Source organism: Melospiza melodia, chromosome 2 (genome assembly GCF_035770615.1).
Source record: "Melospiza melodia melodia isolate bMelMel2 chromosome 2, bMelMel2.pri, whole genome shotgun sequence".
In the NCBI taxonomy this organism is placed as follows: Eukaryota; Metazoa; Chordata; class Aves; order Passeriformes; family Passerellidae; genus Melospiza; species Melospiza melodia.
In genome coordinates, this window is record NC_086195.1 from 11870959 (window position 1) to 11889843 (window position 18885).

General features: G+C 41.4%; 1 protein-coding gene and 1 long non-coding RNA gene across 4 annotated transcripts in view; one reads left to right on the forward strand and one right to left on the reverse strand.

Annotated features, from left to right (window-relative positions):
* The window catches only part of GK (glycerol kinase), a 34141-nt gene extending 27858 nt beyond the window's left edge, over nucleotides 1-6283 (reverse strand). For all 3 annotated transcript variants that reach the window (XM_063182298.1, XM_063182306.1, XM_063182292.1), the window contains exon 1: nucleotides 6161-6283. In XM_063182298.1, the coding sequence (XP_063038368.1) occupies nucleotides 6161-6226 (66 nt within the window). In that variant the 5' untranslated portion in view covers nucleotides 6227-6283. The remainder of the gene's footprint in view (nucleotides 1-6160) is intronic.
* A 989-nt stretch (nucleotides 6284-7272) lies between these two features.
* Nucleotides 7273-14483, forward strand: LOC134415068 (uncharacterized). Its single transcript, XR_010026917.1, has 3 exons — nucleotides 7273-7394; nucleotides 13753-13844; nucleotides 14212-14483. It is a non-coding gene; the product is annotated as an uncharacterized LOC134415068 (long non-coding RNA).
* The last annotated feature ends 4402 nt before the right edge of the window (nucleotides 14484-18885 follow it).

Sequence of the window (18885 nt, forward strand, 5' to 3'; positions counted from 1 at the left end):
GTACAACCTCCTGCTCAAAGCAGGATCAGCAATGAGATTAGATCATGTTGCTCAAGAACTTTTCTAAGCAAGTCTTGAAAACCTCCAAGGATGAAAACAGCACAAACTCTGGAAAACATTGAAAGCTTCATTGCCCAGAAAAGAAGTCTTTAAAAGGTACATGATCGTTCTTTTCTGCTATCAGCTCAAAAGATTACATAGAAAGAGCACCACTGAATTATTGGTACTTTATTTACTTATCTGTGTTTCATCTATCAGCTCAGGCTTGACAGGAGTCTATCCTATTAAAGAGAAAGCTCTGTCAGTACTACACATTAGGAAGCAACTTGCATAATGGGATATGGATCTCAAAATGCTACACAAGACACTTAATGGAGAGGTTGTTTTGCATGTAGGCAGTAAGATTTCTTTACTTGAAATTGCCTTCCTGCTAAAAGCATATTCAAATTTACTAGGTTTTTAGAATAAAGACAGAGAGATAGAAGACTTTATTTAACCTGTATGTTAATAAGTTATGTATCTGACATACTAGTAATGTTAAATATCATGTGGTAGTCATTCACCACTAATCATTCAGTATTTCTTGAAACAGAACATAATGCAAAGGATTCCTACTGGTAGCAGGAAGCACAGATTCCATTAGATAAAGTCATCAAGTGAATGTGGAGTGTGTGGCTTGCAGACACAGCAATAAGCTGTGACAGGAACACATTTTCAATGGAAGCAGTAACACTATGAATGCACACATTTTTTCATATCCATAGAGAAGAACTAGGCAAACACTTTGCTAATCCATCACAAACAAGCTGCAAGCTTCTGACATTCTCAACAAAAGCAACAGACACTCCCCATTATTCAGGGCAAGGGACTAAAAAGTTTCACTGGGAGCAATCCCTGTTTGAGGCACCCTGGTCTAATGGAAGCTGTTCTGCCCATGGTGGGGGGTGGAACCAGGTAATCTTTAAGGTCCCTTCTGACCCAAATCATTCCATGATTCTATGACTTCTACACTGATAGACAGAATTCTGATATGTGGAAAAATGAATGAGTCACTAAATTTAAACCTACAAAATTATATATAACATAGGCAATAAATAGAACATATGGGACCTCAAAGCCTTTCTTTCCCACTCCCTCCAAAAAAACACTACTGTTGTCAAAAAAATTCCCTATGTCATCCCTGTCTGACAGTGGAGAGATAGAAACTAAGTGAGAATAAGTACAAATAAATCAGATAAGGTCACTACATCCCTGTTGAAAAAGGTTTGACGTGTATTTCTGTAATTTGTTGGGACTAGAGGTTTTCAAACCTTTCATATTCATTTACAACTGATTCAAGTTTATGCTCCTGACCTCTCAGTTGTGTGTGGGGAAAGCCAAAGTCATTTTTGTCCTAATTTCATCAGCATAAATGAAGAATTGTCTAGGCTATTTGGACTTGTACAGCTGTCTTGAACAGAGATGAAAGTGAAAGGCACCAGATGTGTACCAAATTCTCTAGTGAGAGATTAAAAAAAAAGGAATAAATAACATCCTCCCTCTACTCCCAATGCAGAATCAGAGCTGGAGCCTTGAGTCTCAGGAGTGCAGAGAAGAAAGGCCTATACAGGTGTCCTGGATGTGAACAAGCAGAGAGGCACAGGGGCTGGTCACTTAATTGAAGATTTTTATAGGGTCTTTAATAAAATAGTAATACATCACATCATATAAAGGGGTATAGTTACACATTATTACATATTATTGTGTATTACATTTATGTTTTGTTGTCTTAGTGGAAAAGAATTAATATCAATGAGTTGTAACAATTTTCAAGGAATGAACAGAAATAGGAGGCTCATGGAAGTGATGAAAGAAGCTGCACAGCTGAAAAGACAATAATGAAAACAGATTTTAGAAGTGGCTTTTCACATCTCTCAAGCTTTGTCATGTAACTCTGCCTGCAGAAAAGCTATTTCTGTTATGCTGTGCTGTTTCTTCATGAGTTTCTGGCAAGCAGGAACAGTCATGGCTTTGCAGGCAAACAAGTTCAGAGCTGGAATTCTGAAATTGCATCGAAATCAACACAGCTGGGGCAAGAAAAAGAGACAAACAATCACTTCCCTCTCCGGTATTTCACTAGGAGTAGCACAGTCAGAATTTATGAAAAAGTCCAAGTTTAACAAGCCTCCTAGAAATTACCTTCCTTGGAAGGCTCGTGATGAACGGATTTCTCTCGCCATCTAGGAGGTGCTTACAATTAAGGGATTTAAAAGTAAAACTACACTGTACTTTAAGTGATAAGACCTAGGGGGGAAACTGTATTTACAGTATTTTTAACCCTTCTTGCTAGTTATACAATCAAGTTTTTCCCAAAAGGTCATGTTACTTCAGAAGAGGGGTAAAATGAATGCCCCTCTGAAGAGAAAGCTCAATGGGTATGAATGTCTTCCTTACCTAAAATCAGGTTTTGTTTATTGAAAGAATGCTTGCAGTGGAATATAGCTTTATTTGATTGTTTCTTCTGGAGACAAAGTATAGGAAAAAATAAATATTTTGCAAAGGTAGAAAAAAAACTGTCCTGTGTCTGACTGACCAACTTAGAACTTGAAGTACTGTGTAGGGACTTCACTTCTTTCAATTCTTGCTGTTCCTGGATAAAATGACAGAAACACTATCCAGCAAACACCTTTCAAGAGATCAAACAAGGGTTCAGCTGGCCATTAGCTCCTGATCCCAAGACTTTTCACAAAAGAAGTTATAGTGTATTTTTATGATTCTTGAATAATACAAGATGGAACACAAGAGATTAAAGTATTTGATGAAAATATTCCATGAAACATCTTGGCCAGAATTCAGTCATCTGGGTACACTTATTTAGCCTATCCAATTTAAGTTCCTGCTTGATATTTTCAAGAAAATGAGCCTTAAGCAATTGTCTTATGAGCACTGTGCTCTCCCTGGTAACTCTGAATCTGTTACTCATGTTCAACCCAACTTAACAGAAAAGTTACAATCTCAAAAATAATTGTAGTTCATTTTGCAAAATTAGCTAATAAAGGTAAAGATCCAAAATAGGGTCGTGGAGGATAAAGCTACAGCACAAAAGTACCACTGTATGTGTGCTGTGTGAGAGGCAAGGCTAAAGGAGGAGTGACAGTAACAGAAATGCACCTGATTTTGGTGTTCCTTCAGCCTCTGTGCTCATACAGCCTCCTCATTCACAAGCAGGAGAGACAAAATTTGTGTCTGCACACAGGATAATAATTCACTCTGAATCTCAGGAGGTCACCTAGCCTGACTCACTGCTCAGGTAAGCCTGAATTTACAACCAGGCTGTTCAGGGCCTTTTTCAGTCAGGCACCGAGCATCTGCAAAGATGGAAATTCCACACACCTTTCTCAGTACCTGATCTGGAGCCCTCATAGTGAAACATTGCTTCTTTACATCTATTGGAGATCCCACTTGCAGCAGCTTGTATTCACTGCCCACTGTCTTTTCCTGTGCATGTCTGAGAAAAGGCTCACAAACTGTGGGTACATAGCTGAGGACACCCCTTGAGCCTCTCTTGTGAGGAAAGAACCCCTGATCTCCCAACCCTCCTTCCATGGCCCTGTGCTGCAGCACAGGGACTCCTCTGGCTGGATGAAATGCAGTTCTTCCAGCTCTCATCCTCTGCAGGGTCCATCAGCCCCAGTGTTCCAGATGCTGCTTCCTAAGTGCTGCACAGATGGCAACAATTGCTGTCTGAACTTTTCTTAATGTGCACCACCACCAAGATGCATTGCTCACATATGTCCAACTTGATGTCCAGCAGGAGTGTGAATTTTTTCACTAAGCAGCTTCTTAGCATTCCGTCTCAAGTGCTAAACTTTGTTTAACTGTATGAATACTCTGGCAGGCCCCTTGTCCAACTGGAATTTCAGTCAGCTGGCCACCCCCCTCAGAGAGAACATCCCAACCCATCCCCATGGCTGTGCAGGAAAATCCTGCGGGTATCAGCCCTCACTACTGACTGCTATGGACACCATTGGTAAATCTGCCACCTGTAATTGTAAATTTACACTCTGGACTGCTGACATTGCTCTTTGGCCCCATTGGACCAGACAGCTTTTCACCCAGGAGAACTCTTTAACCTGCTCAAAATCATATCTTTTCCACTTAAAAGGTTAGATAACAGTTGCACTGAACTACTGAATACACAAGTGCAAAAAGTAAGCAGCAGGTTGATTTTGACTTGTGACTTGGTGAAGACAAAAACTGTTGGAAACACTACAGTTAAAAGAAAACGTAGAGACATCACAGCAAAATGTAACAAAACCAATTAAAAGCAAAAGATCAACAGAGCCAAGGAAATAATTTAGGCACAGACAACATACATTACATTCTGGCTTAAAATATTTCAAGGCAAAATCTCTATTCCAACTGCAGCAATCCCTTTCCAGCACAGAATTCTCCATTTACAGGTGTTGTTATCTGAATGACTGAGATGAGCTGTAACAGATCTCTGCACATTTTGCCCACTTCTCTCCCTCTCCCCTGTGTTCTGATTTAACTCAGTGACCATGCATCTTATTTGCTCAAGCCCATGTAACTTTATTATCATAATGTAAGTTTATTATCATAATGGCATGAACACACTGCCAAGTTTAAGACAGTGCTGTATGTTGACATGAATGGAGAGACACTGAGATGGATACAAGAATTTAAAAGTGGCTGACACAATATATTTCTTGAAAAAATTAGGAAGCAATTGAATCCTCTTGTAGGCAGGCAAAATCTCCCCAACTGCATAAAAACCATTGATGAATGTGTGAAGCGTAAGAAATTCCTCCTAAGAGGAACTTGTAAAAACACTTGTAAAAAGAGCTTAAGTTTTACTTCTACTAGTGTTATCCTTTGAGGATAAGAAAAAAGTTAACTTTTTATATACATAAAAGCAGACAGAATTGATCTTATTGCATTACAGAGACCTTCTTCAAGTTTGTTCCCAAAAAGGGCTCCTGACTGGCATCCAAGACAGCCCACTGGTGTCATTTGTCAGTCTGGAGGTTCTCTCCGCCCCCAGAGCTGCGTTTTCTCATTTGACAATCGCATGAAGGTCGTGATATTGAGTAATAATGGTAACACAGGTCAGGAAGATATTCTAGTCTCCTGCTTCATGAAGGAACATTTCACACAGGGGAAGCATTAAAAAAAAAAAAAAAAAAAAAAAAAAAAAAAAAAAAAAAGCAGCAAGAGCAGACTAAAACATTCATCTTCCCAATTCATACTTTGCACATTTGACAACATTTTATACCTTGTAAATATCTCTGTTCCATAGAGGAAATTGTCATAGGGCTTTAATTAATTCAAACTACCATGACTTAACTGACTAGGGGACAGTACATTTGTAGAGATTTGCAAACCAGAAGCATCTATAGTAAGTTTCATATATAACAACATTAGCTACAGCCTATTGCATAATACAGAAATAACCAGAGCCTTCAACTAAAGGGTCAAATATATGATTACTATATTAATTCTCCTATCCTTAAACTTATCTTTCTCTAGTGTTTAAACAAATCGGTGTTTCACAAGGTGCACAGGTTCAGCCACCTGAATAGCTACAGTGCCCAAGATGCACTGACACGAGGGCTGGAGCTGCAGCAGTCCCTCCAGCAGGCCCCGGGCAGGTTTTAGCGGGGAACACAGCGGAGTCATCGCAGCGTCTGAACACCAGCTAATCACCGATCTCGCACGGATCTATTTCCCCAGTGCCTCAGGACCTCGTCCATTTGATTCCATTCGGGGCGAGGTACCCGACAGATTGCAAGCCTGACAGATCGCAAGTGCAGCCTGCCCTGGAGCAGCGGCAGAGCCGCCGGGGTCGGGCTCGCCCCGGGACCGCTCCCCTCGGGACGGGCGCTGCCCCCCGCGCCGCGGCGGGAACGCGACTGAGGGACAGCGGCGGATCCGGCAGCCCCGGGCCGAGCGGCGCCGCTTCTCCGGGAGACAGGAGGCTGCAGCCGGGCAGCGCAGCGCAGCCCAGCCCCGCGGGCCCGTTCCCCTGCCCTTCCCCAAGGGCACGGCAGAGGCCCCCGCCGGGATGGAGGGGAGCGAAGGCGCGGAAGCCTTGGCTCCCCTCAGGCCGCGGGGGCGCCGCCCGCCCCCGGTGCCGCCGCGATGGCCGCGCTGTGCTCACCAGGAAGCGGGTGGAGCTGGTGCCCTGATCGATGGCTCCCACCAGCGGCCCCAGCGACGCGGCCATGGAGCCCCCTCAGCGCCCGCTGCGCTCCCGTAACGGCCGCGCCGGCACCGCACGGGCAGCTCGCGGCCGGCGGCGCGTGGCTGCCGGGGTGAAGCCGGCGGGGGGGGCGGGGCGGGGGGCGCTGCCTCGCGCATTGTCAGCCCGCAGCCAATCAGAGCCCGGGGCGCGGCGGGGGCGGAGCGGCGGGGGCGGGGCCCGGCTCGCGGAGGGGCGCGAGAGGGGCGTGTCACGTGACGAGCGGCGCGCGGCGCGCCCCCTTCCTCGCCCCGCCCCAGAGCCCCTGAGACGGCGGCGCGCGGGCGGCGGGTGGGGAGGAGGGAGAGCCCCGGGGGCGCTGAGGGCAGCGCTGCTGGCTCTGAGGTCAGCCCGGGTCGCTGCGGGAGAGCAGCAGGAACCCTTTTCGAGTCCCTTTTTCGGATCACTTGTGACTTGAGGCGGCGTTCTACGGAGCGAAACGCGCTTCGCTCCTTTTCGGGGAGAGGGGGAAAGAAACCCCCCGCTCTCTGAGGCGGGACCCCGCTGGGGAGGTGCCAAACCTGGGTATTCCCAGAGCGAATGCTGCCGAGGAACTGTGCAAGGCTGAGTGATCGTGGATGACCGAGATGTGTGCTATGTATTTATGATACATCCCCAAAGCGGCTTCTTTTATCTTTTGAATATTTACCCTGCGTCATGCAGAGATACTCATTGGCTTAAAAGAAATGGAATCTCAGTCTTCCTTCCTTACTCCTTGTGGTACTCCTGGAACTTGTGGTTCCAGAAAAACCGCTGGTGTTGTAAGAGCTGGGCCGGAATTGCAAAAGCCACCAATGCTGACTGAAGGGCCTGAAAAGTTACTAGTGACACACGGTGCCAGTAAACCAGCCCCCACAGACACCATTAAAAAGATTTGCCTTTGCCATTAATTCACGTTACTAGTAGTTGTCCAAACTTGGGGTGTTTTGCTGCAATTGCTCCGTGATGAGCACAATCTGATTGCTGCCACTTAAGAAAGCTTTGCAAGATACCTTACCCAGCTCTTTCATTTTTTTTGTTTGTTAGTGCTTCAGCTGGCATGGAGGAGCCTTGGATGGGGTGTGAACAACACTTACTGCTCATGTGTAATAGCAAGGGATTTCATTGAAGCCCTTAACTACAGCATCTGAAATGAGACAAATACAGCCTTGTGGTAAGATCCACATCCCACATCCGCATTTTCATAACTGACAGTGAAGTAGCTTGTGGGCCACTTGCCAAATATTATCAAAGATTTTCCATTATTCTTAAATCTTATTACCAAGACTGGTATTTTTTTTTTCTTGGAACCTAGCTATAGTTTAGTGATCATCTTGCTCAAGAGCTTGCTGCAGCCCTTAGAAAAAGATCCACAGAGTTTATCCTAGAAGGTCATAATGATCCCTCTCTTTGTCAGAGATTTCCCCTCTGTTTCCTCACTTGTTACAGGGAGCTTCTACTCTAAAGCCAAGAACTGCAGTTCATCAGGAAAACTTGTCCAAGGCTACATCTTCTCCATGTAGATTAGGAATTAATCCCATGGGATTTTAGTTAAATCTGAATTAATTAGTATAATTCCTAGGAAAAGTGTGAGGTTTGTGTTATTTCTCTTTTAAAAGCTGCAGTATTGTGTTCTGAGCGTATTTTAGCTCAAGATAGGGTGTGACAATTTCAGCAAAGGTTGAGGTCTCTAGAGATCCAGGAAGGGAGGAAGCAATATCATGACAGACGTTTATGCTAAACATGAAATGTCACTGTACTGTTAAGGATTACTGAGTTACAGAAATTGTCTAGAAGGTGACATTTCCTCAGGTGTTCTTCAGCAATTCCTGTGAATGTTTATAGACCAGGAACAGGAGAGGTGACAGCAATAACCTGTGATATTTTCTTAACCCTCAACACACAGGCAAGACAGGCAGAAGGGGGAAATAATTTAGTCCAAAACCAGAAAATATTGACTCAGGGAGAATAGTTTATTCTTCCTAGCTCATTCAACAGTGTGCTCTCGCTTCCTTCACATTCCTGTTTGAATAGAACATTTTTTTCTTGCAGTATTTGTGATGCAATACTGTTTGTAGAGCAGGGATAGAGGGTGCGATCCCAGGGAAGCCTGCAGGGGAAGGAAGGGAGGAGCTCTGGCCGTACCTTTACAGTAAGATGGTGTGAGGCCATGCTGGGCTGAGACACTTCTAAAGGAATCAGCTTCCTTTAAAGGAGGGACTGTGGATATCCGTGTGGACTAATTTCTTCTGCTTCTGGTTCAGATCTCACTGAGGCAAGTCTACACAGTGCAAATCAAGTTGTTTGCTGTTCTATTCTCCTGCTGAAGAACTTGCAAAATGGGAAAAAACCCCAAAATAAAGCTCAAGTGCTAGTTGAGAGCCTTGTATATATTATTCTTGACAGAAGAAGAGATTTTGGAATTTAGATAGACTTGCTGTAACAATTTCTAGCCTGGTAGAAATAATGGAGGCTCTCATTGATTTTAGACGACTTAATTATAAGAAAGTTGAATTCAGTTCCTCAAAATGTAACATTTATAAAGTTGCTGGTTATTGTCAACTGCCCACACAATGCAGATTCCTGTAAATGCTGCTCTTGTTCCACGTGGAGCTTTTTGACCTCTTGTTCTGTAAACTGTACTCAAATGGAAGGTTTTTCCATCTTTGAATACAGCCCCACTGCTTTTTTAAAAAAATATTTTTAAGGTAGTGGACACATTGGAAGACTTTAATTAAGCACATAAATATTTGTGGTGCATTTTTCAGAGCCAACATAATTTAGTTCCTACAGAACTAGTTTCAATAGCACATAAACCCAGTTGTTTGCTTTTGGTTCAGTTTTTTTTAGTTTCAGTTTGATTTTTTTGTCTTTAATCTCAGCAGAGTTAAGTTGGCAATTCCGTTCTGCTCTTCTTGGCTGATTCTTCTTTAGTGACCTCAAGCTAAGGACAAAATGTGACCGTGTCAGGCTATTCCAAGCATGTGATACAGTGTGAATTAAAGAGTGGGTGCCAGAGGTCCCTGTCTTTCCCTTCTGCTCCTCAGTGCCAGAGAGGGCTCAGCCGTCAAACCCTGCACTTGCTTAAAGATGAGGGATCCTTGGGCTCCCCCAGCAGGGACAGAGGGCACGGATTTGGAGCTGGGCTGGAACAGGTGGAGTTGTGACGTGTCCAGGGCACCGGGGTAACGAGTCACGCTGCCCCTTGCACCCTTTTGCCTACTGGGAAGATGAGTGGTATGTGTGAGGGTGCCTGGCCTGCACAAGTGGATAAACTCTGCTGCTCTGGAGCAGGGAGCCAGCACAAACAGATTGTGACCTTGGCTGCCAGTGCCCTCACATTTCTGTAGGTCATCTGCAGCACCCTTTGTGTGCTGGAAACCTTTCTATAGATCCCGAGGAGGGCGGGATTGCGGTGACCCATTCTGTGTTCTGTCTCCTACGTTTGTTTTGGCACACACCAAACAGTACATGACAATACCCTGTCACCATTTGGCAGGAACCATTTTATTGTGAAGCCATGACTGCAGTGATGCAATGAATGTTTCACAGGGTATGTTTTACTTCTGACCTGGTATTAGACAATAGTTTTCCCTGAATGACATTTTATATTTAGAATCACTCTCACAGTGCTCAAACCCCGAGTAATCATTGTTGCAGTTGCTGCCTTTCTGGTGGACAATAAAATAAATAAATAATAAAAATGAATTCACATTTTGAAGACAGCTAATACTAAATCCTTTCAAAAGCAGTTATTAAGCCAGTAAGTCTTTCCAAGAGTCAGAGAATCACACAATGACTTAGGTTGGAAGATGATCTTATCAAAGATCATCTGGTGATAATTCACTGCCCATTACCAGGGACACCTTTCACTAGAGCAGGTTGCTCAAAGCCCTATTATTCAAATCAAAATGGGGAAATCAGAAAAAACACCCTACAAGAATTTTATATAGATAAAAGTAAATATTCTTGGGAATTATTGAGTGAATATTTCAGAGAATATAAATATTCATTAGTGGTATAGTTACTACTCCATGCTTCAAAATCCTTAACTGAGATACTTGGTCTTTTAGCTTCCATAAAAAATCATGGCAACTTACTGCAAAATTTTCTCCTGAAACTATACACTGCATTGAAGACACACATTAAAAATGAGTTAGCTTTCTACTGTTTTCATAACAACTGTACTTTGCTAGTTTTTTTTTTTTTTTTTTTAATCAAAAGAGCTAATCTAATTAGTGCTCCATAAGATGATGATAAGGCCAATTCTCATAGGCTCATTCTGTACTTTAGCCTTAAGTTAGCAGAGGCAAGGCAACTGCTGGTCATAAAGGGCATCTTTTCACATCCTTTTTTTTTTTTTTTTGCACTGCACAGTGGATATTTCCAAAAATAGGCTTTTGTGAAATTGCTGCATATGATAATAGGATTGTATATTGCTCCAAATACTGATATTTGATCAGATCTACATCCTAGTTGGAAGTTGAAAATTTAGTGATGTACACTCCAGACTCTGGTTTTCGTATGTGGTGAAGATATGATTAAAACCAAGAAGCAGCAGTGGAACTCCATGAAGACTCTGAGACTGTTGCTACAATGGGTTTAAATTCTGTTAATCTTGCACAAACCTGAGCTCAATTCTACACAAACCTGGGCTCTTGCATCATGCAGAAGAACTAAAGCAAAGGAATAGAATATAAAGTTTCAAGTAGGAGATGCCATATGTCTATAGGGAGTACAGAGGGACAGTTTTTATTAGAGCATGCTATCAAATATATGTTCTGCTAAGGAAAATACATGCTTAGTAAAGAAAATATATCCAGTCCTTTTGGTTTGCTGTTTCAGTTTGGTGATGGCATACTGAATTACTGTGCAACACCCTCAGATAAGAATTGAGAATTCAGCACCAATTATTATAAAGTGATCTAGTCATTTACTCTAGCTAATTAGATGCCCTCAGGAACTGTACATTTATCTATGAACATCAAAGGGCTTTTATGTATCATCTCTATGAAACCTCTTGTGAAAATGTAATGCCTATGGCATTTTTTAACAGATATGGAGGTGGGCCCAGCTAAATTACAGGCCAATGGTCACTTAGGAAGTGCTTAGCAGAGCAGAGGTAAAGCACAGCTTTCTCTGAGGTCCAAAGGCATTGCTTTCCTTGGCCACTGCCTTTCTCAGGAATCATTAAGTGCATTCCTGTTGCCCACAGAGAGGACAGGACAGAATAAACTGTTAATAAGTGGCAGAGGCAGGATTCCACAGGGTAAGTAGATCTAGCCTCACACAGATCCTAAAGGATGATGTTTTTACCACTACCATCCTGATCCTGGCCATGCAATTTCTGCTTGTTGTGCAAGGGGTCTGGTTTTTACTGGATCCTTTCTTGAGTCCTCTGAGCTCATTAATATGGCAGAAAACATACCCAGACAAAATAAAAGTGGATTGTTCTCTGCCAAGAAGCTGAATTGACTCACTTGCTGTAATGAGTGCCAGAGCTGGTGGAAAAGCAGAGCTTACCACAGCAAGGAGCATGGGAAAGGTTAAGAATAAGTAGGAGATGATGTGGAGGAGACTGGGGACAGCATGAAATATTCAGCAGCTGCAACCTCTTAGATTGCCTCAGCTGCTGACAGACCTTCAGCCTCCATATCATCAAACCAAATGTTAGCCATCTATGAGGAAATTGTGGAGATGTTAATGGCTGCATTATTAGCATGAAGACTAGACTGTACTGTCTGCTTTTGAGAACAGCTTTAATACATTGTTGTTTTCAATTTTACATCACAAAACAAGTGTATCTCTCATAAAACTGATGGGAGAGCTCAGCTACACTGAGGTCTTCTGGATATTTTTTATGTTCCACTTATACCAGAAGGCAAAATGGTGTTAGTTACGTGCAGGTGGAGTTCTGGGGGACTCACAGGTAATGTACAGACAGCTGCTGAGAGAGATGTGCTTGCTTGGCCCTGGGAAGAGAAAATGTAGGGGACATCTCACTGCTGCCTATAACTTTACCTAGTGGAGAGTATAGAGGAGATGGATCTCCTGGAATATCAGTGAGCATCTTGTTTTATGTAAATCACCCAGGTTTTGTATGCTTTTGCTATTAATGCTGTTTTATTGTTCATTTTCTTATCTCATTGCTGTTCCCAGTAAATCTTAACCTGTAATCTCTGCCTTTTGTCTCTCTTGCTGGAGTGGGGGAGGGGTTGTCTTTACAGTGGGAATACTAAATTGAGGAATAGTATTCCTAACCCATGACAGCTGGAAAATACACCTCATCAAGAACACTGAAATGAACACCAGCCTTGCTGAGCTTCATAAAAGATGCCTTGCTGTGTTTTATTGACAATTAAATTGCATTTGAAATGAATCTGAGAGATATTACATATATTTCTTTCTGTGGTTGCCAAAGCAGAACCTCAAAGCTGTCCTCATGGAGTAACAACCCTGCTCTAGAAAGAAGAAACCAGATGTAATCCACTAAAATAAACTCCCAGCAAAACACAGAGAGTAAGATAACTAAGCTATCAATGAAACTGCCCAAGAGAAAAAGGTTCTTTAGTAGTGGAGGATAACTGAGTTTGTGAGGTAAACTCAAAAGTATCCTGGGGAAGGTATGAGAAAGCTGTGACATATCTAGTAGATATCGTTAAGGCAGAAAGCCCTGTCACCCAAAGAGAAAGTGGATATGTGGACTGATCTTCATAGACTGAATTTGATTTATTGTTTGCTTTCTGAGCATCTGCTGAGACCACATATTTTAAGCAGTAATTAGGAAATCTGATCTAAGAATGCACTTTCCTGGTGCACTGGTGGAGGAGCCCGACACACAAAAAGAAGATGCTTTTCTGAAACAGTGACCAGTTCAGCTCTTCTTGCTCCAGTCCTGGAAGGTGAGGATGAACTGCTGACCTTACTGTCCTGATCCAGCACAGACACCAGGCCTGTGTCATTCCTGGAAACCCAGGGTAATGCTGGGCTTAACACCTGCCTCTGTCAGACCCAGCTGGTTTACAGCCAGACCTGCTGGGCAGGATGCTGGAGCAGAGGTGAAGATAAGGGATGACCGTAAGGTAACCCTTCAGTGGGAGCATTGCAGGCAGGCTGAGTGCTCAGGTTTGCATTCTGGATTCTAAAGCACAGACACTTGTGCAGCAGGAGGTATTTCTTACAGGTTTATATATGCAGATGGCTCCACCTCTGCTATCACTTATGGCTATTTCAGTAGGTTATTGTGGAGGTCAAATTTATATTGAATTTATACATTGTCTGAATGGTTTCCCATCAGCAGGTTCCTGTTTGTCTTTAATGTACCTCAAAATGTAGTTTCCTGCCCGGGTTTCCTGAGGTGAGCTCCTGATAACTGTGTCTCAGGGCCTTTGCCATATCAATGTACCTATCAGTGGTTTGTTAACAGAATGTGTGTCAATCTTCATATTACAACTCCTTATCAACTTCTAATTGCAGTAATGCTCCTGGTCCATTATCAGGAGAGCTTACTCATAGCATTTGGTTCTTTCCAGTTTACAGTGCTCTTCTGCGGGAACAGAAGCTTCTTAGGGGCAGAGAGCTGGGGTGGAAACTGTTCCAGCTGCCTTATTTCTGAGTCATCCCTGTGAGTACATTGACTTCTAGAAGCTGCATTGATTCTTCTATACAGTTTAATAAGACTCTAATGAATACGAAAGAATGATTTGTCCATATATACTCCTTATTGATGATATTAGGACAAAATATAATAGGAGCATAAATAAAATCATAAGGCTACATATTCAGGTGAAGAATGTCAGTGGAACACTGGTAAAATTCATCTATTTGTTGCAGAAATAGAAAAATTAACTTTGTAACAACATAAGTTTCCTGTTATTCCAGGATAAATTTATATCTGGCAGGTCATTCTGTATGAAATTATATTTTTGGTATGATAATACAAAGAAATTAAATTACTAACTTTAGCCTCTTTTATACATTTGTTTCTACAGAGACTCAGCCTGAGGCAACACACTGCTCAGCGTTTCATATGCTATGTATGTAGTTCATTCTTTCTGTTCTATGGAGAAATAATTATCTAGCCAACGAGCAAGACACTGCGCAGTGAGTGCACCACAACTAAATGCTTCAAAAATACTTTAGGAAAATTCTTGCTCCCCCTGCAGTCAAAGGAAGCTTTTGCAGTGAATTTAAGGTGGCAAGGAAATGTGCCTCTCTCCTATGGACGCCCTAAAATGGGCTTGATGTGTGTGTTTGCTTTGCTTTAGCACTGCTTACTTAAGAAATAAAAAAGACTAAAATTTTAACATAAAAATGAGTTTCTTTCTGTTATCTTCGCTTACTGTTTTGTTTGCTGTACTTTTGTAAGCAACGTGAAAACAGTGAATAGAAAAGACTGACATCCCTGATGTATTTTCTACAGACTTCTCAGATGATGGAGCACCCAAGTCTGCTGAAACAAAAGAGAACTGAGGGTATTATAAATCTTGGAGGCATATGAAACATAGGGAAATACACTTCTATTTATTCACAATAAATGCATGATGTGAACTTTGACAATAAATAGTATGTACACTAAATAATTGTAGTTAATACACATAGATATAGATATATACATAGGTATAGATATAATATATATGATTGAGTAATGTCTTCTTATATATATATGTAATAAAAACAGAGATAAAGTTTTGTATAATATAATAATTCCAGATATTACATTAAAATAACATCACAATATACATCAAATAGCATAAAGTAGTAAGTGGCTTTCTAATAGTTCAATGCCATTGTTTTAGTAAAATAATTTAGGTTGGGAGCGAACTTACAAATTCCCCCCATCACCCTATTCTAAGGTAGAAAACACCATTTGTTTTTTTCCTAGACATTCAGTTATGCTGTGCCTTAAGTTGCAGATGACACAACATCCAAATGAAAGGGGTTTTTTTTGATATATTCTCCAGAAAGACTGATTCCTATTTTCTTTTTGCCTCTTCCTCTTTAAAATTTTGTAATAATTAGAAGCCTGATATAAAACACAGAGCTCTTCTGTGACTGAAATGCTGTTTTCCTTATACACATCAGCAGAAGGTTTAACTTTTTCGTAATTTTGACAACTGAGACAGTGTATGTAAAACAAGTGGTCCCAGCTAACAAAGCACATTTCTCCTGGGAGCTCTGTGGGCAGGAGAGGGAGGATTTAAGAATAGCACACTATCTTTTTGCTGTGAGAAAAGCCCTCATCAGGTAAACTTTAAACAATCAGCCTCCCAAGGAAATCTGAGACATAATCACTCACTAAGGAAGAGGCTGTTGTGAAAGAAAGGTGAGAAGGTGCTTTCCTTGAATGTGGTGTGGCCTTTTACACATAAAGCAACAGATGGGTGGATGCTGTGCTTTTCCCACTGTTGCTCTGCCCCTCATTTGTTGGTTCAAGTTCCCAGGCTGTCTTGATTATAGGGAATTTTACCAGTTGTGAAAAGTTCATTCTGCACTTTCATGAGCAATGCTCAGTTCATTCACCTCAGAAGACAAAGAATGAGGAACTGGGCTGTATTTTGCAATAGAAACAGTTCAAAGGTGGAGTGTCCATTTCTTACCAAATCTTATAAATTCTTATCTCTTAATTCAAATGTTAACAGGTTCAAATGCTCCTTCTGACCTTTGTGCCTTTAAACATGCACAGTGTCACCTGAGGCAGGTCAGTCCAATAATATTCTGTGCTTTTGGGCCTGAGGGCTGGAGAATTAAGGAATAAAAAAAAAGAAAAAAAAGTAAAAGGATTATTCTTTCCAGTCTTCAGGTAAAACAAGTTCAAAATTCTCAAGTGCTTTAATAAGAATATATTTTTTTAGAGGACAGGACAAAGCTCCTTTCCTCCTGCTCTACAAAGATACCCACTGTTCCTCATGTCAGGTTGACGTTTATTGCATTGAGAAACATTCCACCATGTAAGAGGTATGTCCTGATCATAAGTAATTGAATTAAACACTTAAAACAGCAAAAGGAGTGACTTTGTTTCTCCTCCCCTGCCCTCCATAGCTGCCAGGGCTGTGAGTCAGGGTGCTGGTAGTTCGTCCTTTTCCCTGGGCTGCTCTAAGAACCCACAGAGTTAATGGGAAGTGCCCATCCATGGCTGTGCAGGACTGCTCAGACCTGCTCAGTTCATGCCAGAGGTCACACTGCTTGGCAGCAAAGCCAACAACTGAATGGCCAAAATTGTCTCCTCTCTGTCCTCTCCCTAACCACAACTAACCAGCAGCAAGGCAGTGACCAAGCAGCCTCTGCTCTTTAGGAGAGCTTGTGCTTCACCAGCTGGGTCTGCAGAGAAGCTGTGGGATGTAACTGGGGAGATGTGCAAATATGGTATCCAGAGTCCAGGCTTCTCTTTAGAATGACTTAAGTGGTTTAAACACTTCAGTTAAAAAAAGGCCCAACCCGTCAGGGTGTCACTGACATATTTTATGAAAATCCTTTCGCTAGGATTTTTCAGCTGAGAAGCCTCAGAAAAGAAATGTAAACAATGACTATCTGATGGCTGTGGAATGTGGTCTGGAGATGGTTTACCAACAGGTGCATCTTTGATTGGTCTCATGTGAATTGTTTTTACTTGATGACCAATCCCGGTCCAGCTGTGTCAGGACTCTGGTCAGTCATGGGTTTTTTATTATCATTCCTTTGCTAGCCTTCTGATGTCTCCTTTCTCTTTCTTTAGTATAGTTTCACTATATAATTTTATTTTAATATAATATATATCATAAAATAATATATCAGCCTTCTGAAACATGGAGTCAAGATTCTCATCTCTTCCCTCATCCTGAGGACTCTCAAACACCATCACATCAGGGTAGTCGTCAGAGATCAGGACCACTGACCTTAGCACCTGTATTTTAGAGTTCCTCAGGGCTACCAGAGATCATTGTCAGTAATGTGCCCGTTTTTCTCTCCAGTCTGTGGGTGCTAAACAGCCAGCTTTGACAGCAAGCAGCCTTTATCCTGCATTTTGCCAGAGCATAATAATATGGGGTTCAAAGTACTGTTCTAGTAAAAGGCTAGATACAAATTTCCATGGAAATTGATTGCATCATGTATCACACATGGGTGAGTCAAGGATATTGTGAAATATTTCCCATTTACTGGTCATAGTAAATCCATAGCAAAATGTGAATTATGCTCTGTAAGTGCTCCTTATCATGGTATCTGGTATGTATAATTATTTTATTGACCTCTTGTATTATTTTACTTTGCCCTGTCTGACTTAGCACAAATGGCTCTTGAGTTTGATGATGATACAGATATCTGATAGATCACTATAATTTTTAGGTTACAATTTCTGTGTTGTAAATAATGATGTTTGTGCAGCTTGATATAAAGTGAGGTTAAAAAAAAAAGAAGAAATTGCACAAATACTAAACGTCTCTAATTTCTGATGATTTATCTCATTCTTCCCTTCACCAGTAGCTTTACCAAGTCATTAAAGATGCCAACTAACTAAGATGAAAATAAATATAAACAATTTAATGGAAGGGAAAAAAAAAAGAAAATAACCAATTTTACTTGACATTACAGCCTTACATTTTTTCAACATTTCTGTAATGCCCAGAAAGATACAGACATTTCTTAATACTGATTTAGGAGTAATCCATGTTGTTCTGATCTATGTTTCCTGCCTCTTACTGGTTTTCAGACATTTCTCTTTTGGGATTCTTGATGCCAGCATTCATACCTTTCACTATGGAAATGTAATTATATGGCCTATGGCCACAGTCTTTGATGTTTCGCTTAGTGGTTACTGAAATCACTTGAATTTTTTCACCTTTTGTATAATCAAATCCAAGAAATTGTCTTGTTTCTCTGGAAGTGTTATGTAAACCCATGCTTGCTATTAAGTGATTTAACCAGTTGAGAAAATTCGTCATGTAATATTTATAGATGTCGTTCAGAAACAGAGGATTTTGGCAGTGTTGCCAACACAGCCCCAATTCTCAACTATCAGATGCTGCTTTGAGGAAAAAAACTTTCTTTACCTTTAGTTTCCATTTTCTTCCTTTGTGGTTATTCTGCTACCTCTTTGTCTAGTTTAATATCCAGGTTTTGTCTATTGTATCATTGTGCTTACTGTCACACATATTTGTGTATTTCATTGTATTGTATTCACACATCAATGCTCTTTTATGCTGCAGTAGCAGCAAACATTTGCAGAGAAATCTTTGTTGACTGTTGTACCAAATGCTGTATTTTCTGCCTCCTTCCTATTTAGGATCACAGACCAGCTGAGGCAGGAAGGCACCTGTGAAGATCATCTGGTCCAAATTTCTGCTCAAAGACGAGTCTGTGAGAGCAGGTTGCTCAGGATGGGTGTTCATTTGGTTTTGAGTATCTTCAAGGCTGGAGTAGAGTGGAAGGATCAGCTCTCTCAAACTGTAGACAATGTTCTGCCTAATGCAGCACAAGATAATATTGATCTTCTTTCTACAATGACACATTGCTGGTTCGTAATTTAAATTCTTAAATGCTCTTATTTCTAAATCTTTGTATTGTTTCCTTCCCAGTCTTCCTGAATATGTATATATATCTTCCCTAAATCCCCTAAATATACACTTTTCCATCTTAAAGTAAATATGTTTGTTTTCTTCAGAAACCATGCTGGATCAATTTTTCTGAAA